Source organism: Notothenia coriiceps, unplaced genomic scaffold (genome assembly GCF_000735185.1).
Source record: "Notothenia coriiceps isolate Sejong01 unplaced genomic scaffold, NC01 NC01_scaffold00037250, whole genome shotgun sequence".
Lineage (NCBI taxonomy): Eukaryota > Metazoa > Chordata > Actinopteri > Perciformes > Nototheniidae > Notothenia > Notothenia coriiceps.
This window is the reverse complement of record NW_011369951.1, coordinates 9,507,602-9,527,877: the sequence shown is the minus strand read 5'-3', so window position 1 is coordinate 9,527,877 and position 20,276 is coordinate 9,507,602. Positions and strand designations below refer to the sequence as shown.

At 39.5% G+C, this 20,276-nt stretch overlaps 2 protein-coding genes across 3 annotated transcripts in view; one reads left to right on the top strand and one right to left on the bottom strand.

Moving 5' to 3' along the window:
- LOC104966875 (secretory carrier-associated membrane protein 1) overlaps window positions 1-20,276 on the bottom strand; it is a 397,416-nt gene that overhangs the window by 261,931 nt on the left and 115,209 nt on the right. The gene's annotated exons all lie outside the window — the stretch shown is intronic.
- On the top strand, window positions 15,352-19,663 carry LOC104966870 (zinc finger protein 703-like). The gene is made up of 2 exons (XM_010796186.1): window positions 15,352-15,936; window positions 16,795-19,663. The coding sequence occupies exons 1-2, from the start codon at window positions 15,706-15,708 to the stop codon at window positions 18,295-18,297; spliced, it is 1,734 nt and encodes a 577-aa protein (XP_010794488.1). The 5' UTR covers window positions 15,352-15,705; the 3' UTR covers window positions 18,298-19,663.

Genomic DNA, 20,276 nt, shown 5'->3' with positions numbered 1-20,276 from the left:
AGGCACGGCCCGATTGGCCGGCTACGTTTACGTAAACACAGTAGGTGAAAGCACGCACAGCATGATAGAGAGTAGTACCCATAGAGTCCAGTAGAGGGCTCCGCCTGTGCTTATATAACTAGGGTTACAATACGTAACCCCCTGTTATGTCACATACGTATTTGATTATTAAAATGTAAACCAATCTTTTTCATATGGGTGTTTTAGAGTTGTACCCCCTAGATCAGGTCTCTAGTAATAGTGTGCTCAAAGATCACCAGATTGAAGCATTTTACTTTAAAATGTTCGAAAAAATTATCTTCCCGGGGGAGCATACCCCAGGACCTCCCTAGAGGATGTGACGTCCACTCCCCAATTCAAACATGTTCATACAATACTGAATACATTTGAAGCCATTTTGACGTATATTACCTACGTATGTCAATAACTTTCTGTTTTTGTAGTGTATTTGTCTTTTGTAGAGATTTTTCATTTAATCTTTATATATAAAATTTCGCCTAAAATCTCACTTAGGGCAGCAAATTGGCTAGAACCGGCCCTGGTACTAGGCCTCAAGAGCCTTTCTTGTGCTGGCAGACACATTGGCGGGGGCGCACTTCGCACGTGCACACACTAAAAAAACAGGCTCAGGGCTTAACAGGTTATAAAGTTCCAAAGAGTTTATTTCTTGCCTTAAAAATATTAAAATAAATAATGTGGATAATCGTATTTGTACTATACATGGTAAATGAAAGTTATGACATGTTAAATCCAGATTATAGACAATATAATATAGACCTAGACAAAAAGTCAGGTTTTTGACATTGTATGTCAAAACCATAACATAATAAATCACAATAAAGAGATCTTAAGTCAAAATAATAACTCAATAAATAAAAGTTAAGAGATATTAAGAGATAGAGAATATAAAGATTTACATTTACAATTTAAACTTTTGTCTTAGTTTGTTATCAGTTTGACTTTCTATATCATCATTTTGACTTTTACCTCTTTTACATGGGTGACTTTCAATCCCTTAAATGTCATAATTTCAATTTAGTAACTCATAATTTAGATTTAGTGTCTTAGTTTTTACTAAATTAGTTACATTTAATTTAGTAGCATCTCTCTAACCTCACTCAACTCAACTTTTTCTCCTATTATTTTTCTCTTTACTGACAGAAATGGGCTTCCGTATACACCTCAAAATACAAACAAAGCAGTATTATGAGGCATTTCCTAAAACCAGTTGCCAAGGAACGATGAGGGCTTTCCAGTAAGCACCAGTGCTGCTCCCTGTTACTCTGTGTTCTCTCCACACGGGCTGATGGTGCCAGTGGCAACACCCGTCCCTCATTTGTCACTCTGTCGGAAAGATGGCTGCCGTAGGACACTGGCGCTGGTGGGGAAATATATAAAAAGACTAGAACCATAGATGGAACAGTCTGGAACAATCGGTGCCTCTGTATGCGGCGCGGGACAAACACAGAAATGGCTTTCATTTCATCCACAGCTCATTAATCTGGCAGTGTTTCGATTCACAAGATTAAAGGTCAAACCAGGGATACATGGTTGGTAGTTACAGAATTTGAGGTCAACATTTAGTTTCCAACGTGTTTATAAAAGCCTCTTTTTCCCTCAATTATACACATGAAACAAGTGGGAGCATGTATTTCTCCTTCATGTTGACAGCTTAATGTTTCAATTTCCGTAATAAAATTATTGTCAGGACAGAAAAAAATGTGGAACAGTTTGAATAGTCAAATAGGACACACACACACATAATACAGCGCTCTCTTGTTGTATCCCGCCTCCCCCTCCTCCCATCATCGCTTTTCTTCCTGCCAAATCATTTCCACCAAATCCATTTTGATTCGACATCACAGCGCTCCGCAAAGTGAAGATAATCCTTGACATTTTTATCATGCACCCCCCTTTTATTTAGTCTGCGCTCTCTCTGCTTGCCTGTCTTGTTTGCTGATAAAATCTGCCAGCCGATGCAAGCCTTGGCGGATCACACATCAGAAAGGGTCCGTTTTCTCCCCCGAGGGTGACGAAGTGTCAAAATAATATTCCTCTGTGATCTCTGGGTGGCAGCCTAATTTAAAAACTTCATTTGGTGATTGTAGTCATTTACATGTTGTTCTAAGCTGACGGTAATGTCTGGCCCCCCTCCTGCTCTGTTTTACTACATGACAAAAACTATAATAAAAAAAGAAAAGAAAGATAATGAATAATCAAAGTTTGTGTCATACTGTAGTGAGTGGTCAGAGTAGAGTTAGTATCTAACTGTAGAAGACCATTACTGCCAAGAAAAGAAAGCAAGAAAAAGAAAAAATGATAAAAGAACAATAATAGTGAAAAAGTTTCTGTTCATTTATCTGAAGTCTAACTTTAAAATGTATTTAAAAAAATTTAAAAAAGAAGCAAATTGTGGATGTAATCCATTCTTTGACTAGCTAATGATGTCAACATTTTAACTTCCTTTTGCATAATTCTGACTTTAACCATGAGGGTTTTATATTTTTAGCACGCATCAACTGTTTACTTATTTTCCCGGGTGGATATTGGCTTCCATAATGAACATATAAGACGTATTACGGTTGGACTCATTGATAAAACTTTCCTGTCTTGCCTCCATGTTGTCTTTATAATGTTATTGAGCATGTTAATCTGCAAATAGCCTTGAACTATGAAATACTCTAAAGATTTATACAACAGTACTTCTCCTTGGCTTTAATAAAAAGATATGCAAGTGTCCAGATAGACTTTAACAGACTGTGACAAGTCGTCCAGTGAAAGATGAACATAAAGAAGAAAGAAGTTGGAGATATGAGGTCAAAAACCCACTCTCAGCCTCAGTTCTGACTTGATTAATCTCATCTGTCCATGTTGATACAGAGAAAGGCCCTTTATCTGGGACAATGTTATAGTTTTGGCCTGTTGAGCCACTGTTTTCCGACGTTCAGGGCTTTCCTGTAATAACGCAGAAATCTTTCCCAACTGGATTACGAGGAATGAACCGCCCTGGCCAGGCATCGGTTTTGATTTTAAAAGCAGCAAGCACAAACACTATAAATGTACACTCACAAGAGAGAGTTTTTTAATGGGCACTCGACTTTGCAAAGGCAATAACTCTCTCTGTCTTACTTTCTCTCTTTCTGGAAATGCCTCCCACTGTTTGCTGAGGTAGCCGAGGCAGCTGGCAGTGCTCAGTGCTCGGCCTGACATGTTGCTTTGAAATACCAATCACTGAGTTTATACAACAGGGAGGGCTTGTAAATGTGTCGAGTGGGGAAATATACAATGCCATACTTTCTTACAAGAAGTAGAGTTATGGTCTCAGCAGTGTGTATACCTTACAGGTGATATAAAATATGCCGAGTCTTATCCTGAAACCCATTTATCATGAATGACAGCGGAGGAAAGTGCTTTTAGTTTTGTTATTCTCGTGACAATCTGCGGTAACCTCTCACCGACACTACACACATGTATACACAAATGCACATGGATACATGAGACACTGAAAACTGAGGCTGGATGTGGCCACGCTGTTAGTAATTTACAGCAACATTTGGCAGGAAGACAGGTGAAAACTTGCGCTATTACCCACAAAATAACACCTTAGTTTAAGTGTTTTTACCACATGTGGCAGGCTTCTCATTTCTAGGAAGCAACCTTTGATTTTTTTCCTGCTAATATGGAGCTAGGAGTTTTGTCAGCTGTGGCTAGCTTTAAGGCTAGGGCTATTGCATCTCAGGCTGACTAGTTTTAAAATTAGAACCCCATTAAAGAGTCTTAAAAACACACATGGCTTCCACACGGTGGATTTGCCTAACTTCACAAAATAGTGTCGTGTAAAGCTAGTCATGCTCAATGGCCAAGCAGGGGATTGCATATAGCCGTATGCTGACGTGGCATGTCTATTGATGCAGTCATTTAATATAAATGACTTCTTAAATGGCTTAGTTGAATACTCGATTATGATTGGTCAATTCAGAACACGTGACACGTTGTTAATCCAGAACAGACAGACCGCTGTCAAGCACTTATTGACCGTTGTTAAGGACGCTCACATCTGCACAAAGAAGTCCGTTCGATTTAACTGTATACAGTTTGGCTGAAAAGCAAACTGTCGGGATCCTGATCTGCCTGTCGGGTGTTCTCTCCCCCATAATGACCACCTCGCTGCACATTATCCCTTACATAATAACCTATAACATTATTCTGATTCAGGAGTGTTCATGTATTCCAGAGATGGTAACACCTTATGCTTGTATAGTTACATATTTTAAATAGTCTAATTCAGCTTTGTGTTACATTGAAGCCAGTATCAAAGGTGTATTGCTGATTAACCTCTTTTACCCAGCTAGTGTATCTGCGTCCTCAGCTAACTCTACTATAACTATGTTGGCCTTAGCAGGCTTAGTTTAAATGTAAGAGCGTGAAGATACATTAAAAACGTAGTTGTTTATTGGTACCATGTCATGCTAGATTGTCTGTTAGAAGAACTAAAGCTCATAATTCATAATATATTTTGGAGCAATTTCCAGAACAGAAATGCTCACCATCCAAATGAGAACAATAATTTCTTGCAAAAATGATGAACGTTTTTGGAAATCAAATCACAGCATATTTTTTTCTCTGGTTTTCATATTATTGTGGTATTGTGGTGTCGTTTTGATCAATTATTGGGTGGTTAAAATGTATAAATCTTGCACCAAATCTATGTAACAAAGTTATTAACCCCAAAACTTGCAATATAAAATTGAGTATTGAGATGGCCACTCTTAACATTAAAATAGGCGCCCCACCAAAAGACAATATTTATTACAGATCAATCTTCAGCTTCCCAGCTTTCACTTGACATATATTACTTTTATATTGCATAAACAGTTGACCTTTTATCCCTCCCTAAAGATCAATTTTCCTTCCTTAAAAAAAGCAAAAATAGGTCTATGGCAGTGAGTGGTGTAGTGGGGATAGCTTAGAAAAAAGCTAAATTGATGTAATGGTGATAATATTAGATTTATTTATGTTATTTACTCGCTGAAAAACGCATTAAAGTGTGATCTTTTTCCCAGATGTTTCTCTGAGCAGCAGTTATCAATGCCTCTGAGTCAACATCCTATACGGATATGAGTTACAGAGAGCAAGTGGGAGTAAAATAGCAGGAGGTGACCAGTGGAAAAAGAGTAATCCATGCTTTAAGGATATAAGAAGTAAATCTGTATTTATGATTCTGTGGAAAATCATGTCATTATCTCACCGCCTAAAGTTCGTTGTTCATTTGGAGCTGGAGGGGAAACTGTCCTACTTCAGCAGAAATCTGAGGTCAGCGCAGGAAATATTTCACGGCGTGTCAGACCACTCTGCACTCGGTGAATAATGTTCAACATGACACCGTAATGCTTGTTCAGGTGAAAAACGGTTCCCTCTGCAACTTTCTGGGGCAGCGGTAATAATATTCCGTTGGAGGGCGGGAGTTGGAGGGCGGTGTGTGTGAAATATGGCGCTACTTCACATTCATGTATTCATCCTGGAGCGATAAATTAGACCCCAGACATTTCAATCTAACTTCCTAAATAGAGCACTTTGTCATCACAAACTAAAGGAGAGGCATGTTGGGTGATCAACAGAATAATTCATGACTTTTTGAGCATTAGACACAAGGTGATCTTCAGAAATAGCCGTAAAACATACAGTAAATAATCACCGTACGCAACAAGAAGAGAAAATACTGCTTTAATTTGAAATAATTCCTCATCTCCTCCAACTCTTTTAAACAATGCAGCTGAGCAGAAACGGCATCCTTTATCTTGATCTCTGCAGTGGACTTTCATGCATTATATAAATGAGGCTGGTGCAGCCGGGTGAGGATCGTTTGTTTGAAGTGACACGGCTGATGGGCGTTGATTTACTTTCACAATAATGGCCTTTTAATTGAGCTCTTCCGTCCTTTGTAACATCAAAGGCTGACAAGTGGTTTGACAACAGCCCTTTTTCCTTCCCCTTGTGTGACTGACAGGCACAAAATGGCTGCCTCATCCCTCTCAGCTTCCTTCAACTGTCACGACTGCACACAGGATTGGACCGGGACACCTTTGGCCTGAGGGACATATCCTATTTCTGACAGAATTAGAAATGAAAGTGGTTATCCCTTCAGAAAACACACATTTACTTCAGGGCACTTTTATTCAGTGCCAAATGTGTTGCTCTTGGGCTGATTTATCTGCAAAGACAGAAATACAAATAAAGAAAGCAATCTCATTTACCACCTTCCAGTGTTGCCATAGTCTGTTAAACCACGAGTCAAGTGTTATGACAGACTTTGTATGCTCTGCTGGCATGTCTTGAGGGAGCGCAAGGAGGCGTGTGGTGTGTGCTGAGCGATGACAGATGTGGGACGAACGCTGAAATGCATCGTCTCCTTGTGTAATGGTGTGTTTTTGGGGGTAGAAATGGTTACTGCTGACCGGTGATTATGCAGCTGTTTGCAGGCAGGAACACAGTCTATGTTTGGTGTTGTTCACATTTTGGTTTCTAAATGGTGCGTGGATTCATTCCTGACATTTACGAATGAGGGTTGTGCTGAGGGTTGAGTAAATAAAGCCATCAAAGTGGAAGAGAGTCGCCTTCACTGCCTCCCCTCTGTTGCTCTGTTTAAATAACCCACAGGGCTTTCTATCAATGCAGCGTATTGAACAGGGGGAATCAATGCGTGACATAGTTCCTGCTCCATTGCTCTGATACGGCTAACCGCTTCTGCTTTGATTTTATAGACAGGTTCAGGATTAATGGAGATCCATTTTGAGAGCAATCGACTTCTTTGTCGCCGTCTTCCTCATTATCAACACTGGCACCAAATACAAAATGGCTCTAAAAGGACACATCTAACACTCAACAGACTGTGTGGCATCGCTGGTACTCTTTTATCAGTGCTGAGAAAAGAGGTTAAGATCATATTAGCATGTTGATGAGTGCACCATGTGTAGTAGTACACATATGTTTACATTAATGCAAAAACCTCAGCAATGATATATTCTGTTTTTATACTTGCATTGGTTGCATTCTTTATGTATCATGTGTTTCCTTTTGCAGTCTGACATTAGACAGTAGACTTACAGGCTACATGTTGTAGTTTTAAAGAGCTTCTTCTTTCATTTTCTCACATGTTCAATTGTTTTCTCTTGTGAAAATGCTTTGATACACGTTGATAACATCCTATAGGCATTGTAGTTCCCCTAAATACTGTCTTAAAACTAAATGTCTGCTTTTAAGTTTTTATTTCCCTCCTAACATGTTTACTAAACGTATCCATTTTACATCTGTATTATATGCAAAATTGAAGCTTAACAGCACTGCATTGGATCAATAACCATTTTCCAACTTACAAAATGTTAATTTCCTCAAATTAAGATCATTAGGGGTATCTCAATGAGCATCTAGGCTAAGGAAACAATTCATTACATTAAATTACATTACATTTACAATTCATATTATAGAAACATTATTTACTTTGTTTGGTAACATTGACCTTTAACCTCAAACCTATTCTTAATCCCTTAATGTACTCTTTATTAGACAGGCATCTCTATTAGAACATGTTATGGGCTTATGATCCAAATAAGTAGGTATTGTTTAGTTTATTATAACCCTTTCATAAACCCCTTTTGGTTCTCCTTTACCATGTGAGTAAGATGGACATCAGCTTTAGATAAATCCATGGCATAAGCCCTGACAAATGTGATAAGCCTGGCCTCCGCTTTGCATCTGTCCAAGTGTTTCAAACCGAGGGGAAATCAATGGTAAATGATTGCCGAGCTACTGTGTGGAGTGAAGGCCACAGGGAGCAGTGGGAAGGTTTGTTTAGCGCCTCCAGGGCCGCGCAGTCACAATCAATTTCCCTGCAGCAGTCAGGCAAAGGTCCACTACATCTCTCACACACCCTGAAAACAAGTAAAAGTAGTGAGAAGTGATGTGTGTAAAAAACTGTTTTTGGAATTTAATCAAAATGCCTGTCAAGCTTTTCATCGTAGCACGACACGTATGCAGTTTGCAGGGATACACTGCACTTTCACTTCCAAAATAACTCCGTAAAGTGTTCACCACATGTCAGGCTTCTCCTTTCTAGGTATCAACAATTGTTTAGTTTTCTGCTGAAGTTTTGCTTTCAATTAATGATAAGCTATTCATCAGCGTCCGTTTACAGAGATGCTAACGTTGCTAAACTCTGATAGTATTTTGCCCCCGAACAGTGTATGTACCAGCCAAGGACAATCTTTTTTATTTTCTCCGCCTGTGGGGAAATCATGTGTTCGGCCCTGTGTGTGTGGATCTGTCTGTCTGTCTGTCTGTCCTCAGCTAATCTCAATCATTTCAAAATGACACTTTTGTGGTTACTGTCATTCCGATAAAAAAAAAAAAAACTATTTAGATGCCCGCTTTGTACCTTTATTGACTACAGATTCTTCACTCTTCTTAAACACCCAGTTAGGGCTTCTTCAAAAGAGGCATTTCTGGCAATAAGCTCAGTCAAAATCGACTCTAACCTAGTCTGTTGCAGGCCACATTTCACCTTTATCGTGGCTCAAAATGGGAATTCAATATCATTTCTATTCCTCATTTAGAACCAAATTATCCGAGGATCATTTTATTACCCATATTTTACGATACACTAAAGTTATGAGACGAGAAAAGATTAATAAACGTCTTGTTGTTTTTGTCTTATGCATTCATGTTGACTGTAAGGAAGCCTAGAGTGAGTTTGAACTCTTCTTTGTTTGGGAGAAAAGGGGGAGACACGCCTGCTGAAGATCTGCATTTTACTGAGTGCACTTTACACGTTTTCTAATGTGATGTAATGTTACTGTTTGTAGTGCTAGTGATGGTACTTGGCCTCTGTAGTAATGCTAGGTTAATGCTAATAAGCTTGTTAGCCGGATATGTTAACTTGTAAAGCTTGTGTTAGACCAGACAAACACAATCCTTCTCATTCATTGTTATTCAGAGTATTTATAGGCTAATACATAAAAGAAGACACAACCCTTTAAATGTAGAGTGTTGCTGTGAATAATCAAATGTATTTGAATAAAAATGGGCATCAAAATCTTGGAAATGTCTCCTTTTTAAGCAGTCAAATGCCTGTTTATTTTTTACCCGGGAGCCAGCAGGCAGCTCTGAGTTTTTGGAATAAGATCTTCTACAAAAAGCCAAATCTAGAGGGGTGTGAAAAACTATCTTTGATGTCAGAAGACATTTCAGTGAAAAGCACAGTACAATCTGATAGCAAGCTGGCGTCCTCTGGCAGGCTGATCCCCCCCGATCGTTCCACCCACAGGACATGCAAAATGCATCTGTGCTTCTGTGAAAGTGTGCGGTTCGGGTGTGTGTGTTTGTGTGTGTGCTGGATGGGTAAGGATCTGAATGTTTCAGGGAAAGTTGATTGGACAGGTGGAGAAACTGAATCGTTGAACAAATTCTAGGCATCAGACTCAGCCTTTTTATGTTCTGTTATAAACTCTACTGTATCTATAAGCAAGTATATGAAGTGATTTAAGATTTCTGCATACAGGATCATTACTATCTGCTTGTATCTGTAAAGAATATATTACACAGTCTGCTTATTATTCTCAATTTGGTGCAAATATTAAGATGTCCTGAAAGCACAAGTTACTTTTTACATTAGTAACCTAGCATTGTTTCCAAAAACGTCGACTTGGACTCAAGGATAGACTGATTGACTTTTGTTTGCCAAAGGTCAATTCACACGCTAATTATGACAATTTTAGGCCAATATCTAATAGGATTAAATTATAAATTGATGACATTTTGGAGAGAAATTAATTAAAACTGTAGCTTTACTTTTGGCAGACGCATTCAATCCAAGTTCATAATTCATTTGACGGTATTTATAATGCTGTGCCATTTAGAGCTTAATAAGTCTAACTTGTGTTTCATAAACAATGTTAAACCTTTTTTGTTGTTGCTGCTTTCCAGTTGTTTTTTTTAGCGTTCCAGTAAATATTTGGGATGCATTTATAGTATCCTTATTCTGAATCAAATATGCTGGAAACATTAAAGTAAGCAGCTGTAGACGGTAGCCTAATTAGGTAAAGCTGCTAGAATCTGCTAGCTACAGCTGTCTGTTCAGCCAACATCATTTTAGGTTGTCAGCTAAAAAAGTAGCTATTCTCTACTTTAGTGTGAAATCAAACGGATCCTTATTCAAATATTGTGCTAATTCAACTTTTGCCAAACTGCCAGTTTTTGTTGTAAACTGCATGTTCATCAGGATATAATGGAAAGTCATTGCAGGAAAGTCAATATACTTAAAATAGAAAATAGTTTTTTGGAAGCTGCTTCCAGTCTCATTGTTCAATAAAAGAACAAACAGTGTTAGAACACATGCGCTGTTTATGGCTCTGTAAATGTCTAACTATCAATTTCCACCGTTGTATTATATGCAGAGGTGGGAGAAGTACTCAGATCTTGCACTTGAGTAAAAGTAGAAGAACCAGAGTGTAGGAATACTCTGTTACAAGTAAAAGTCCTGCATTCAAAATGTTACTCAAGTAGAAAAGTATTGGCATCAGAATATACTTAAAGTACCAAAAGTAATCATTGTGCAGATTGGTCCATTTCAGAATAATATATATGATATGTTTTATAATGATAGATCATGAAAGTGTTCTCAAAGCTGGTAAAGGTGCAGCTAGTTTGAATGACTTTGTATACTGCAGGGTAGCTTGTGAATTTACTCCAGGTGGAACTAAAGTCTGATTTAACACTTGATTATATTTCACATCATTAATCCAGATCTGTAAAGGAAGAAAATAGATGTAGAAGTACAAAGTAGCATACAATGGAAATACTCAAAGTACAGTCCTTGAGTAAATGTAATTTCTACTGTGCAATGTCTTGTTTTGTTGTCTTTTATGCTGCTGCAACGCAAACATTTCCCAAATTGGGATCAATAAAGTAGTTCTTATCTTATCTTAGTTACTACCCACCTCTGATTATTTGCCACCTCAAAGACAAAAGAACACACTATCAGTCACTGTTTGCATTTCAGCACAGCACAAACACTCTTAATGTCCTAAAGGACTCTTTTTAAGGTTGTAAGGTTTTAGTCCATGTATCAAACTTTGCTCCATTGTTTTTTCATGTGTTGCCACATTGATTATGTTTTTTAAGATAAGGCAACAAGAGGAAACCCGTCTCAAATTAGGCAACAACAGGAAACAGTAATTACTCACAGACACTGAGCAAATGCTTGTTCATGACCAACTTCAAGGCAAGTCACCAGAAGTTAAAGAAAAGAGCTCTATTTTTTATTGTGGCCCTCTTCTCAGTGTTTGACTTTTTTTATTTCCTCTTAAACAATAGACATTACTTCAGATAATTCCCCTTAACCCAAAAGAGATCCACACCTGTTTACCTCTTTAGGAAAGAGCTGTGTAATATGAGTTCTAACAGCTGATCTGATGTGTGCAACACGTTTAAACCTTGCTATAAAAGCAGGACTTTACAAAATGCAACCTGAAGATGTGACTTGTAACACTCTGAACCATGTCTTGCTTAGTAAAAGGACTATAAGAGAGAACAGAAATAAATCATTTAACCTTCATTTAACACTTAAAGACAATGACAATTGTAAGAGTTGCAAGAAAAATAGTGTTGAATGACAGACGTACAGATTTGTATCACCTCACTACAGTTGGATTTGACTCTGCATTGCATCTTTAGGGTTTGAAAATATCTTATCTCATCAAGATCTGCACTTTCTTGTAACGAAGGAGACATGCTGTGACTTTGCACATCTGAAAGTAAAGCACTGGTAAATGCTGTCATTTACAGATTTTTTTTGATTACTTAAATGTGTTTTTTTTAAAGTTGTTTTGTGCCCTTGTAGATCCATGCCTGCATACTAACTACTCCTGTCCTGTGCCAGCAGTAAATAAGGCAAAGCAGCTCTCCTGCTGGTTCTGTTCCCACTGAAGCCACAGAGCTCTCCTCTGCAGCGGGCCTGTGACCTTGTGTCCTGATGAGATGGTGCTCCACTCTGCTTCTTATCACAAATGGGACATTGATGGATGGCTGAGAGTGGTTGTTTCTGCGGTTTAGGGCATGAGGTCAAGGTGACAGTTTCTTTAACCTTTTTCTTTTCTAACCGAGTGCTGATTTCAAAACGTTAACGAGGCCTGTAAGGATAGCACAAGGGGAATTCTCTAAATAAACGGCATGTCGTTTAACATAAGTATTACCCTTTCCTTATATTTACATGTGAACCACTGCTTTTGAAGATTAAGGAACACCCCGCAGCAGATGAGCAAATATCCGTGAGCTAATTCACATTATGCAGCCGTTTGCCCACAGGTTATGAGGGATTAGGAATGATTTCGCACTCAATTGAGGCGGCAAAGGATCCAGAGAATCAAAGGCCCTCAGACTGGGACTATTTCTGGGCTGCTGCTAATAGTTCTTGTCAGCCGTAATTTTTAAGTACTTTAACCAATTCATTGTATAATTAGGTTAACAAAATTAGCTCATTGCAAAGTCAGTCAGCAGGCGGTAATGCAATAAAGTTATTAACATTCCAGATTTATAGAACCATTAATATAAAGGCGATCTGTCTTTTTCACATTTTTCTTCCCTGGTATAAATGCCATAAATTAATAAAAGACAAGTGACTTGTTCTGTATACTTTATTGATTTTTTTTGTGTAATGCTCAGCAGAAGACAAATTATCCATCACTCCACTTGTCAAGTATGAAAGCATACCAGAACCTTTTTAACTAAAAAGAAAATGCATGACGTGTCTTAAAATGTAATAACATAGCTACATACAGTGTGTTCAAATATGGATTAAGTATTTCCAGGGTGTCCGCGGGGTCTTAAAAAGTATTAAAAGCTGATCAAACAATTTAGTGAAAATTAAGGCTATTAAAAAGTATTAAACGGCATTTTTTAAGTATATAAATTGAGGTTGTATTCTACAGTGTGCCTGAATGTAATCATTGCGTAGGTGTGTAGTGTGATTCTGTGTAGTTTATTTATGGCATCCCGTTGGATTTGACGTCATCTGAACAGGACATCGCACGCTCACTTTCTTTCATTTGATATGTAACTTACACTACTTAATGCTGTACAGTAAATGTATGTTATGTTGTAATAGCTTGGATCATTTACTGTATGCCAAACATAATTGTGATATCTGTTTCAAATGTTCTGCTGCTTATCTCCATTTCTCACACTGTAGCTGTACATTGAAATATGCATACATGAAAATAATTGTGCTCTACGTTTTGGAGCAAAAATTCCCAGCATTTAGGCGCTTGAGGCCCTAGTGAGAAATGTTGCCACGGATGTAGCTAGTGTGGGCTACACAGTACATTTATGTTCAGCCTTTATTGGTACAAATGCAAAATTAGCTAATAATACTTCCTGCTTGCAAACTACCCATTTATGTCAGACAGCTATTATTCAATTAATGCAGAAAACTCCAAAATGTGCTGATATCGAGGAAAGTTCTGAAATCCAAGACACATTTCTCCCTAGGATTTTAAAGTGGATCTATTGATCCGCGTTGCATCAAATTGGTGATAATGATATCTTTGTGAAGTGTATATCCCACTGAATCTAAAAGTACTGTATGTGAATCGTGTTTCTGTGTTCAGAATGGACTTAGTTATGACTCTGAAAAGAACGACACACTTGGATGCAAATTGCTCTTTGCTTTGACACACAACATCTAAACCGGTAAACCCTTGTGGTGTTTGCCCTGTACTCATGTTCTTGTTGACTACCAAGATGACTCATGTGACTATATGACTTATTTCCACTTTGACTTTGTTTTCTGCACCATGACTCTCACAAAAGTGCATTTTTAGTTTTAATATGGGGTTTATTCACCACTTCCTAGTGCACTCTTAGATCTATGTTTCATGAGCTGGAAATTATACCATCTGCATGTTCAGCAAAGTTTAGTTTTCCATTTAGGAACCTCTGAGTTTAGATTTAGAGTCATCTATAAAATATTTTTGAGATACTCTGGGGTTGAACCTCAGGATTTAACGCTCATAGTTTGGTCTGAAAACTTGTGTGAGATCAGATCTTGTCTCTTAGTCATGGTTGACAAAATGATGTGCAAAGGTCCATCAATTGTTATGCTTTTTTGTGTGTGCATCCGATCAACCACAAAATCTAGGACAACCCTCGGTTACAGATATATCTTTCCAGAATTTCAAACCATTTAATTGTCCAGTTTATAAATACACAAAAGACGGGTGATGATTATTTTGCCCGCTCTGGTCTTTGGATGAAATGTAATTAAATGGGTAAACCTTTCAGGGACAATTGATGGTTGTATGAGATAAACAAGCGTCTCCTTGCTCGACCATACTGAGAGCAGGATGACAGATTATTCATGATGGAAATAAAGTACAAAGACATGTAATGCTAAAATGATGACCCATTCTTTATGAGTGGAAGATAAACCACACTTAGTTGAGATTGACATTTTATACTGTATTTCTCAAAATGCAAACTCTTACTAAGGCTAAAGTAAATACAATGGTGAAACGTCACCAAATACATTTACTCAAATGTTGTACTTGTTGAGGTACTTTACTTGAATATCTCATCTCTTTAATTGTATGTTATACTTTGACTCCATAGGTGTTTTAAACTTCGAATGTACGACGTTTCTTTTGAATCGACTACAATTTGTATAGTTACTATTACTTATTCAACAGCCAGATGGTATGATTCTGTAGAACTCTAAACATTATAATTGGTAGCAATGTGAAAGGAGCAGTTTTGCATGAGTATTTTTGATACTTTACACACATGTATCTAGATGGATGGATGGAGGGATAAATAGATAGATAGATAGATAGATAGATAAATACTTTCTCCCAAGTAGAGAAATTGTTTTGTCATAACAGTTGACAGTCATTGTACAATAAATAAATTACATAGAACAAATACAAATAGAAAAAAACTGATAAAATATAGAGAATACATTTGAATTCTCTCTAATAGACCAATCTACTACAGAAACAGAAGCTTTTTATTAAAAGTACACTATCCCGTGAGGTAGTGTAAGTAGGCTACAATATGGAACTACAGTTTGTGCAAATGTTCATGATTTTAGAAAGGAACTACTTTTCTTTAAGTAACCTTTTGAATTTGGGACTTATAGTTGTAACAGAGTGTGTTTATACTGTTCTATTTCTACTTTTACCTTTCTCCCTCCACCATGCACTGGATCAGAGGGACTTTCTCTCTGTGAGCACGCGGTGGTCCCGCCCCCTGTGATGCAGCCACCCAGCGGACACTTTGAAGTCCTGCGGGTTGAGATCAGTGCGCTGCTGACATCCGGACCGAAAACACGCATTGGGACGTTTCCTCTCAAACTCTGGAATATAAAACCTAAACTCTGGTTTTTAATGCATTTAGAGAAGCGACAGTGTACATTCTGCGTACTGCAATTACCACAGTGGACTTCTTTTTTGTTTTTTGCTTTGAATTTGGAGTAAAGTAATCGAATCGGAGGATGCTTCAAACGAACTGAGAGGTTTCACCGTCCTTCGGGACATTAAGGACGTCCAGCTGTGTTTTTTTTTATTATGGGACGTGACTGAATGGATTAATAACCTGTAAAAAAAAAAGTGAAAAGTAACGCTCATCCGACTCAAGCAGCAGCGCCCTCGGCACTTACCAATGAAATATCTGCCTCCAGGATCAGTAAGTAAGCTTTTCGAGCTCCGTGATACCCGCGATAGTCCGAAGTCTCTCCCCGGCGCTGCGGGCTCTCTGCTGGCCCCTCTGGACCCTCTCCGGCAGGCAAAGCGGCTCCCCATCCGAGTCCTCAAGATGTTGAGTGCGCACACCGGACACTTGCTACACCCGGAATATTTACAGCCTCTGACCCCCGCACCCGTGAGCATTGAGGTATTTATTTGTCTTTTAAAAACACTATCATATGAAAAGGTGGAAATGTATTGAACTTTCATTCGGAATCACTGTAATTATAACATGTAAATGCCTCGCTTAAATAATTCTAAAGAAACACACAAATGCTGACGCTTATCATATTTCCATGCCTAAGTGTGTTAAATCTTACATAGGTTAAGAGATAATAAAAGTAATCGCAACTTAGTTTTATCTTTTAATTAGAGCTGCAGAGATAAGTCGATTAACTGAATATTTAATAATAAGAAACTTTTTGTTAATCAGGACATTATTCATCTGGTTTTAGATTCTTTAATGTTAAGGTTTCTTCTTGTTTTTCAAATATTATTGATAAATATGATTTTTGTGTAGTTTAGACTGTTAAAAAAAACAATGTAAGGCTGGAATAACGATAATTTTCTTTATGATTATTCGTTTAGTGTATGAAAAGACCATATGACACCCACAACTGCCCTGAGGCAAATATGTTGTCAAAGAAAGTATTTTTTTGTTGAACAAAATCTCACAGATAACAAAGAATATCCTTTATTCAAGAAGCGTATATATTTGCTTAGAAAATCATTGTATCCATTATGAAAACAGCTTGCGATCATTTCTTCCCCAATACACTAATATTTCTTGGCAATCCTATGGGGATTTTTTTGTATTCGCTAATTTAGGTGATCAATTGTTGCAGCCTCACTTCAAGTTATGTAAATGTCAACAGTTAACACGCCTACAAACAGAGGACTTGTTGTTGCTCTCTTTCCCTTTGCATGGAAACCTAATTGTCTCTGGGCATAATACAGTAAGAACAAAAATGCACAGAGCTAATCAGAATCTGTGTTTTTGTTGTAGCTGGATGCCAAGAAGAGCCCACTGGCCCTGCTGGCACAGACTTGCTCTCAGATTGGTAAACCGGACCCTCCGTCTTCCTCCAAACTGAGCTCCTCCAGCAGCCAGGGGGACAAGGAGCCCAGCAGTCGCTCATCCGGCTCCAGCCATAAGCACAGGGAGCACCGCCCCTCTCTGGAGGACAAGTGTAGCTTCAAGCCCTACAACAAAGGCAGTGGAGACTCTCACAGGGAGGGAGTCACCAGCAGCAGCTCCAGCAGCAGCAGCAGCGATAAAGTGGGGTTTAGGGTACCCAGTAATAACGTCACCGCTAATGGAAACTCAACAAATGGCCAGCAGTCGTACCCACCCCATGCTGCTTCACCCAGCTCTAGAGCCAGCAGCAGCACCCCACCAGGACACTCCCAGCAGCCCACCAAACTGAGCCAGTCTCCTGGTGCTCAGTCCCGGACTCCTAGTGGAGACACTGCCCATGAGCAGGGCAGTCCCACCAGCACGAGCAGCAGCAATAATCCCAAAAAAGACGGCGACAAGACCAACCCAGACAGTCCTCAGGATGCAAACTCCAGCCAGGTTCGAGCCAGCACGAACTGCAGCAACAGCAGCTCTGACGGAGGTTCCCACCATGAGGGGGGTAAAGCGGAGTCTGCCCACCCTAACCTCGGCCCTGGACGCATTACACCCATTTCTCCTTATAAGACAAGCCAGCCGCTCTTCCCCCTGCCTTCCTCTAATATGGGCTACCATGGATCTGTAGTGGGGGCTTACGCTGGCTACCCATCCCAGTTTGTTCATGGGATGGACCCAACAAAGTCGGGCCTCGGCATGGGAAAGCACCCAGGCTCCAGCCCTCTCACAGGGGCCTCCCCTCCCTCTTTCATGCAGAGTTTATGCAGGGACCCCTACTGTCTAAGCTATCCCAGTGTATCCCATCTTGGTGGAAGCAACTGCAACTCCTGCGTCCATGACCCTTCCTCCAGTCTCAAATCAAACTACCCCTTGGTGTACCCCTCCCACCCGCTGCACTCCCTCCACCAAGGCTCCATGTCGTCCAGCGTGTCTTCCTCCCTCTCACATCCCCTCTATGCGTATGGCTTCATGCTCCCAAATGACCCCCAGCCCCACGCCTGTAACTGGGTCTCCGCCGGGGGGCCGTGCGACAAACGCTTCTCCTCGTCCGACGAGCTCCTGGCTCACCTCCGCACACACACTACCCTGCCCATGGGGATGGACAGTAAGCTGCTCTCTGTTTCCTCCTCTGGACCCGCTAACTGCCACCTCCACCTCCCCCACCAGAGCAGTCCCGGCTCCATGCCCAGCTCCCTCTCCCTCAGGGCGCCCCACAGCATGGGATTAGCTCGCTATCACCCCTACAGTAAGGTGCATCTGCCCCCTGGACCCTCCCCCATCGCCCTGCACTCTATGCCCACCACAGGCCCGTACTACCCTCATTACGCTCTCTACAGTCAAAGACTTGGATCTGCATCCGCTCTGGGCTACCAGTGAGACTCCATCCACTCGCATGTTTAAAGGAGTGCTTTGACTTTGTGGGAAATATGCTTAATCGCTTTCTGGTGAACAAATGAGATGGGAATACTGATACCACTATCAAATATTTCTCATAAATGTGAAACTCAAGCCAAGTTAGGTTAGCTTAGCACAAAGACTAGAAGCAAAGGGGAACAGCTAGCCTCAATTAAAACAAGTAGCAACTACCAGAATCAAATATTGTTTTGTTTTTGTATTCATATTTACAAAAGTGAAAGTGTAATTTGATAATACATGGTAAGTGTTGGCTCCTAGCACAACAATACTTACAATTGACAGAGCCAGGCTAGCTGTTTTCCCCTGTTTCAAAGTCATTGTGCTAAGCTAACCAGCTGCTACGTATAGCTTCATGTTTAACAGACAAATATAAGAGTGGGATTATTATTGTTATCCTGCATTGCTGCCAGAAAGCCAACAAGATAGATGATTTCCAAAAAGGTTTAACTGCTACTTTGAGCTATTACTTAATTGCGGCAAGTTGCCGCTTCCTCTGATTTACGAGTGTAATCAAGTAGAACTAAGATGTGGGAGGGCGAGTTCTGGATTTTGACTTGAGTGCATTTTCACACTTTTCTTTATACGTTATATATGAGATTTGGTGTTTTGAATCAGGCTCCTTTCTTTAACATCAAAGGACATATGTGGCCCTTGCATGTCTGCACATTGCTCGGATATTGCAACAGAAATGACTGCCCTTGGATGACTTTTGCCGCCCCATGGGCTCGGCAAATTGATGGTTCGATGCGGTGTAATAACTCTTGGATGTTCAGGGTTCCTGCTGCAAATGATGATGATTTAGTGCGGAAAAATGTAGTGTGGCAGGGATGGCAATAAGCTGCCGCCTTGGACTGAAGTCTGGCCACAGTCGCTTTCTGCCTGCAACACATGCATGTAAGCTGGACAAAGCATACACGGTTTATTCAGCCTCATGGTTTGTGATGATTTGTTTTGGTTCCTTATGTTTTGTTTATTCCTACTGAGAAGTTGTATTTATTTTATATCGAGAATCTGGCTTTCATGTTTACCATATAAATCTATTCTCGTTTTACAATCCTCTCCGCAGACATGTTGGAAGCCCAGATGACAGATGTCGAATATGTCTTAAAAGCTTCTTTAAAAATGAATGTTGAAATCACATCTCTCTCTCTCTCTCTCTCTCTCTCTCTCTCTGAACTCCTCAGCTTTTTGCTTTCTTTTTTTTGATTTCCACAGCAAGTCAATAAAGATGAGATGTGATATTTTTTATGTATAAATTGGAACACCCTGTGGTGGTGTTCAGTTAAAGGGGTGGTCATATTTTGATAAATAAATCACACTGAAGATATATATTCTATTGTCATCATTTTAATGCTTCTGGTCTGAAGATGGTCTTGTCTTTCATACATTTAAAATCACAATTTAAAATGTAAATTGTGTTAGTAATTTCAGCTTCGATGTGGTCAATCTCTTGCAATTCTTTACTTTAATTTGACCTTTTCCCATCGTATACATAGGAGGTTCCCTGTTGTAGTTGCACACAATGGAAATACTCAAGTAGAGCACACCTTTCTTAAATGTGTACATAATATTTACATTTCACCACATCTCCCTAGTTCTCTTTTTTGTTCTCCACACATGTATACCTCTGACCTAAGGGTTATAAAGAGGTGGAGAAGTGAAAGGAAGGTGTGAACTCTTTTCAGTACACACGTCAGCCTGGCTTTGGGTGGATTTGTACCAGTTGCTATTTTTACCGTGGAAGTAATCACATGATTGATGACTTTAGGTGTGCTTTACTTTCCGTGTTGACAGTGTAGCTTATAAGCAGAGCACAGCTCACATTCTTGTGTTCTTCAGTAAAAGCAGTCTCACCTAAAAGCAACAGCATCCTTATTTAATGCTCATGGATTGAGTCTAACGGTGTGTTTTACAAAAATGGCTAAAAAGTCCAACCTATC

Bases quoted from the DNA above. Each gene is read 5' to 3' on its own strand.
- LOC104966870 (XM_010796186.1), top strand. From the start codon at position 15,706: ATGAAATATCTGCCTCCAGGATCAGTAAGTAAGCTTTTCGAGCTCCGT. The intron at 15,937-16,794 runs GTATTTATTTGT...TTTTTGTTGTAG, and splicing joins CCGCACCCGTGAGCATTGAG to CTGGATGCCAAGAAGAGCCC.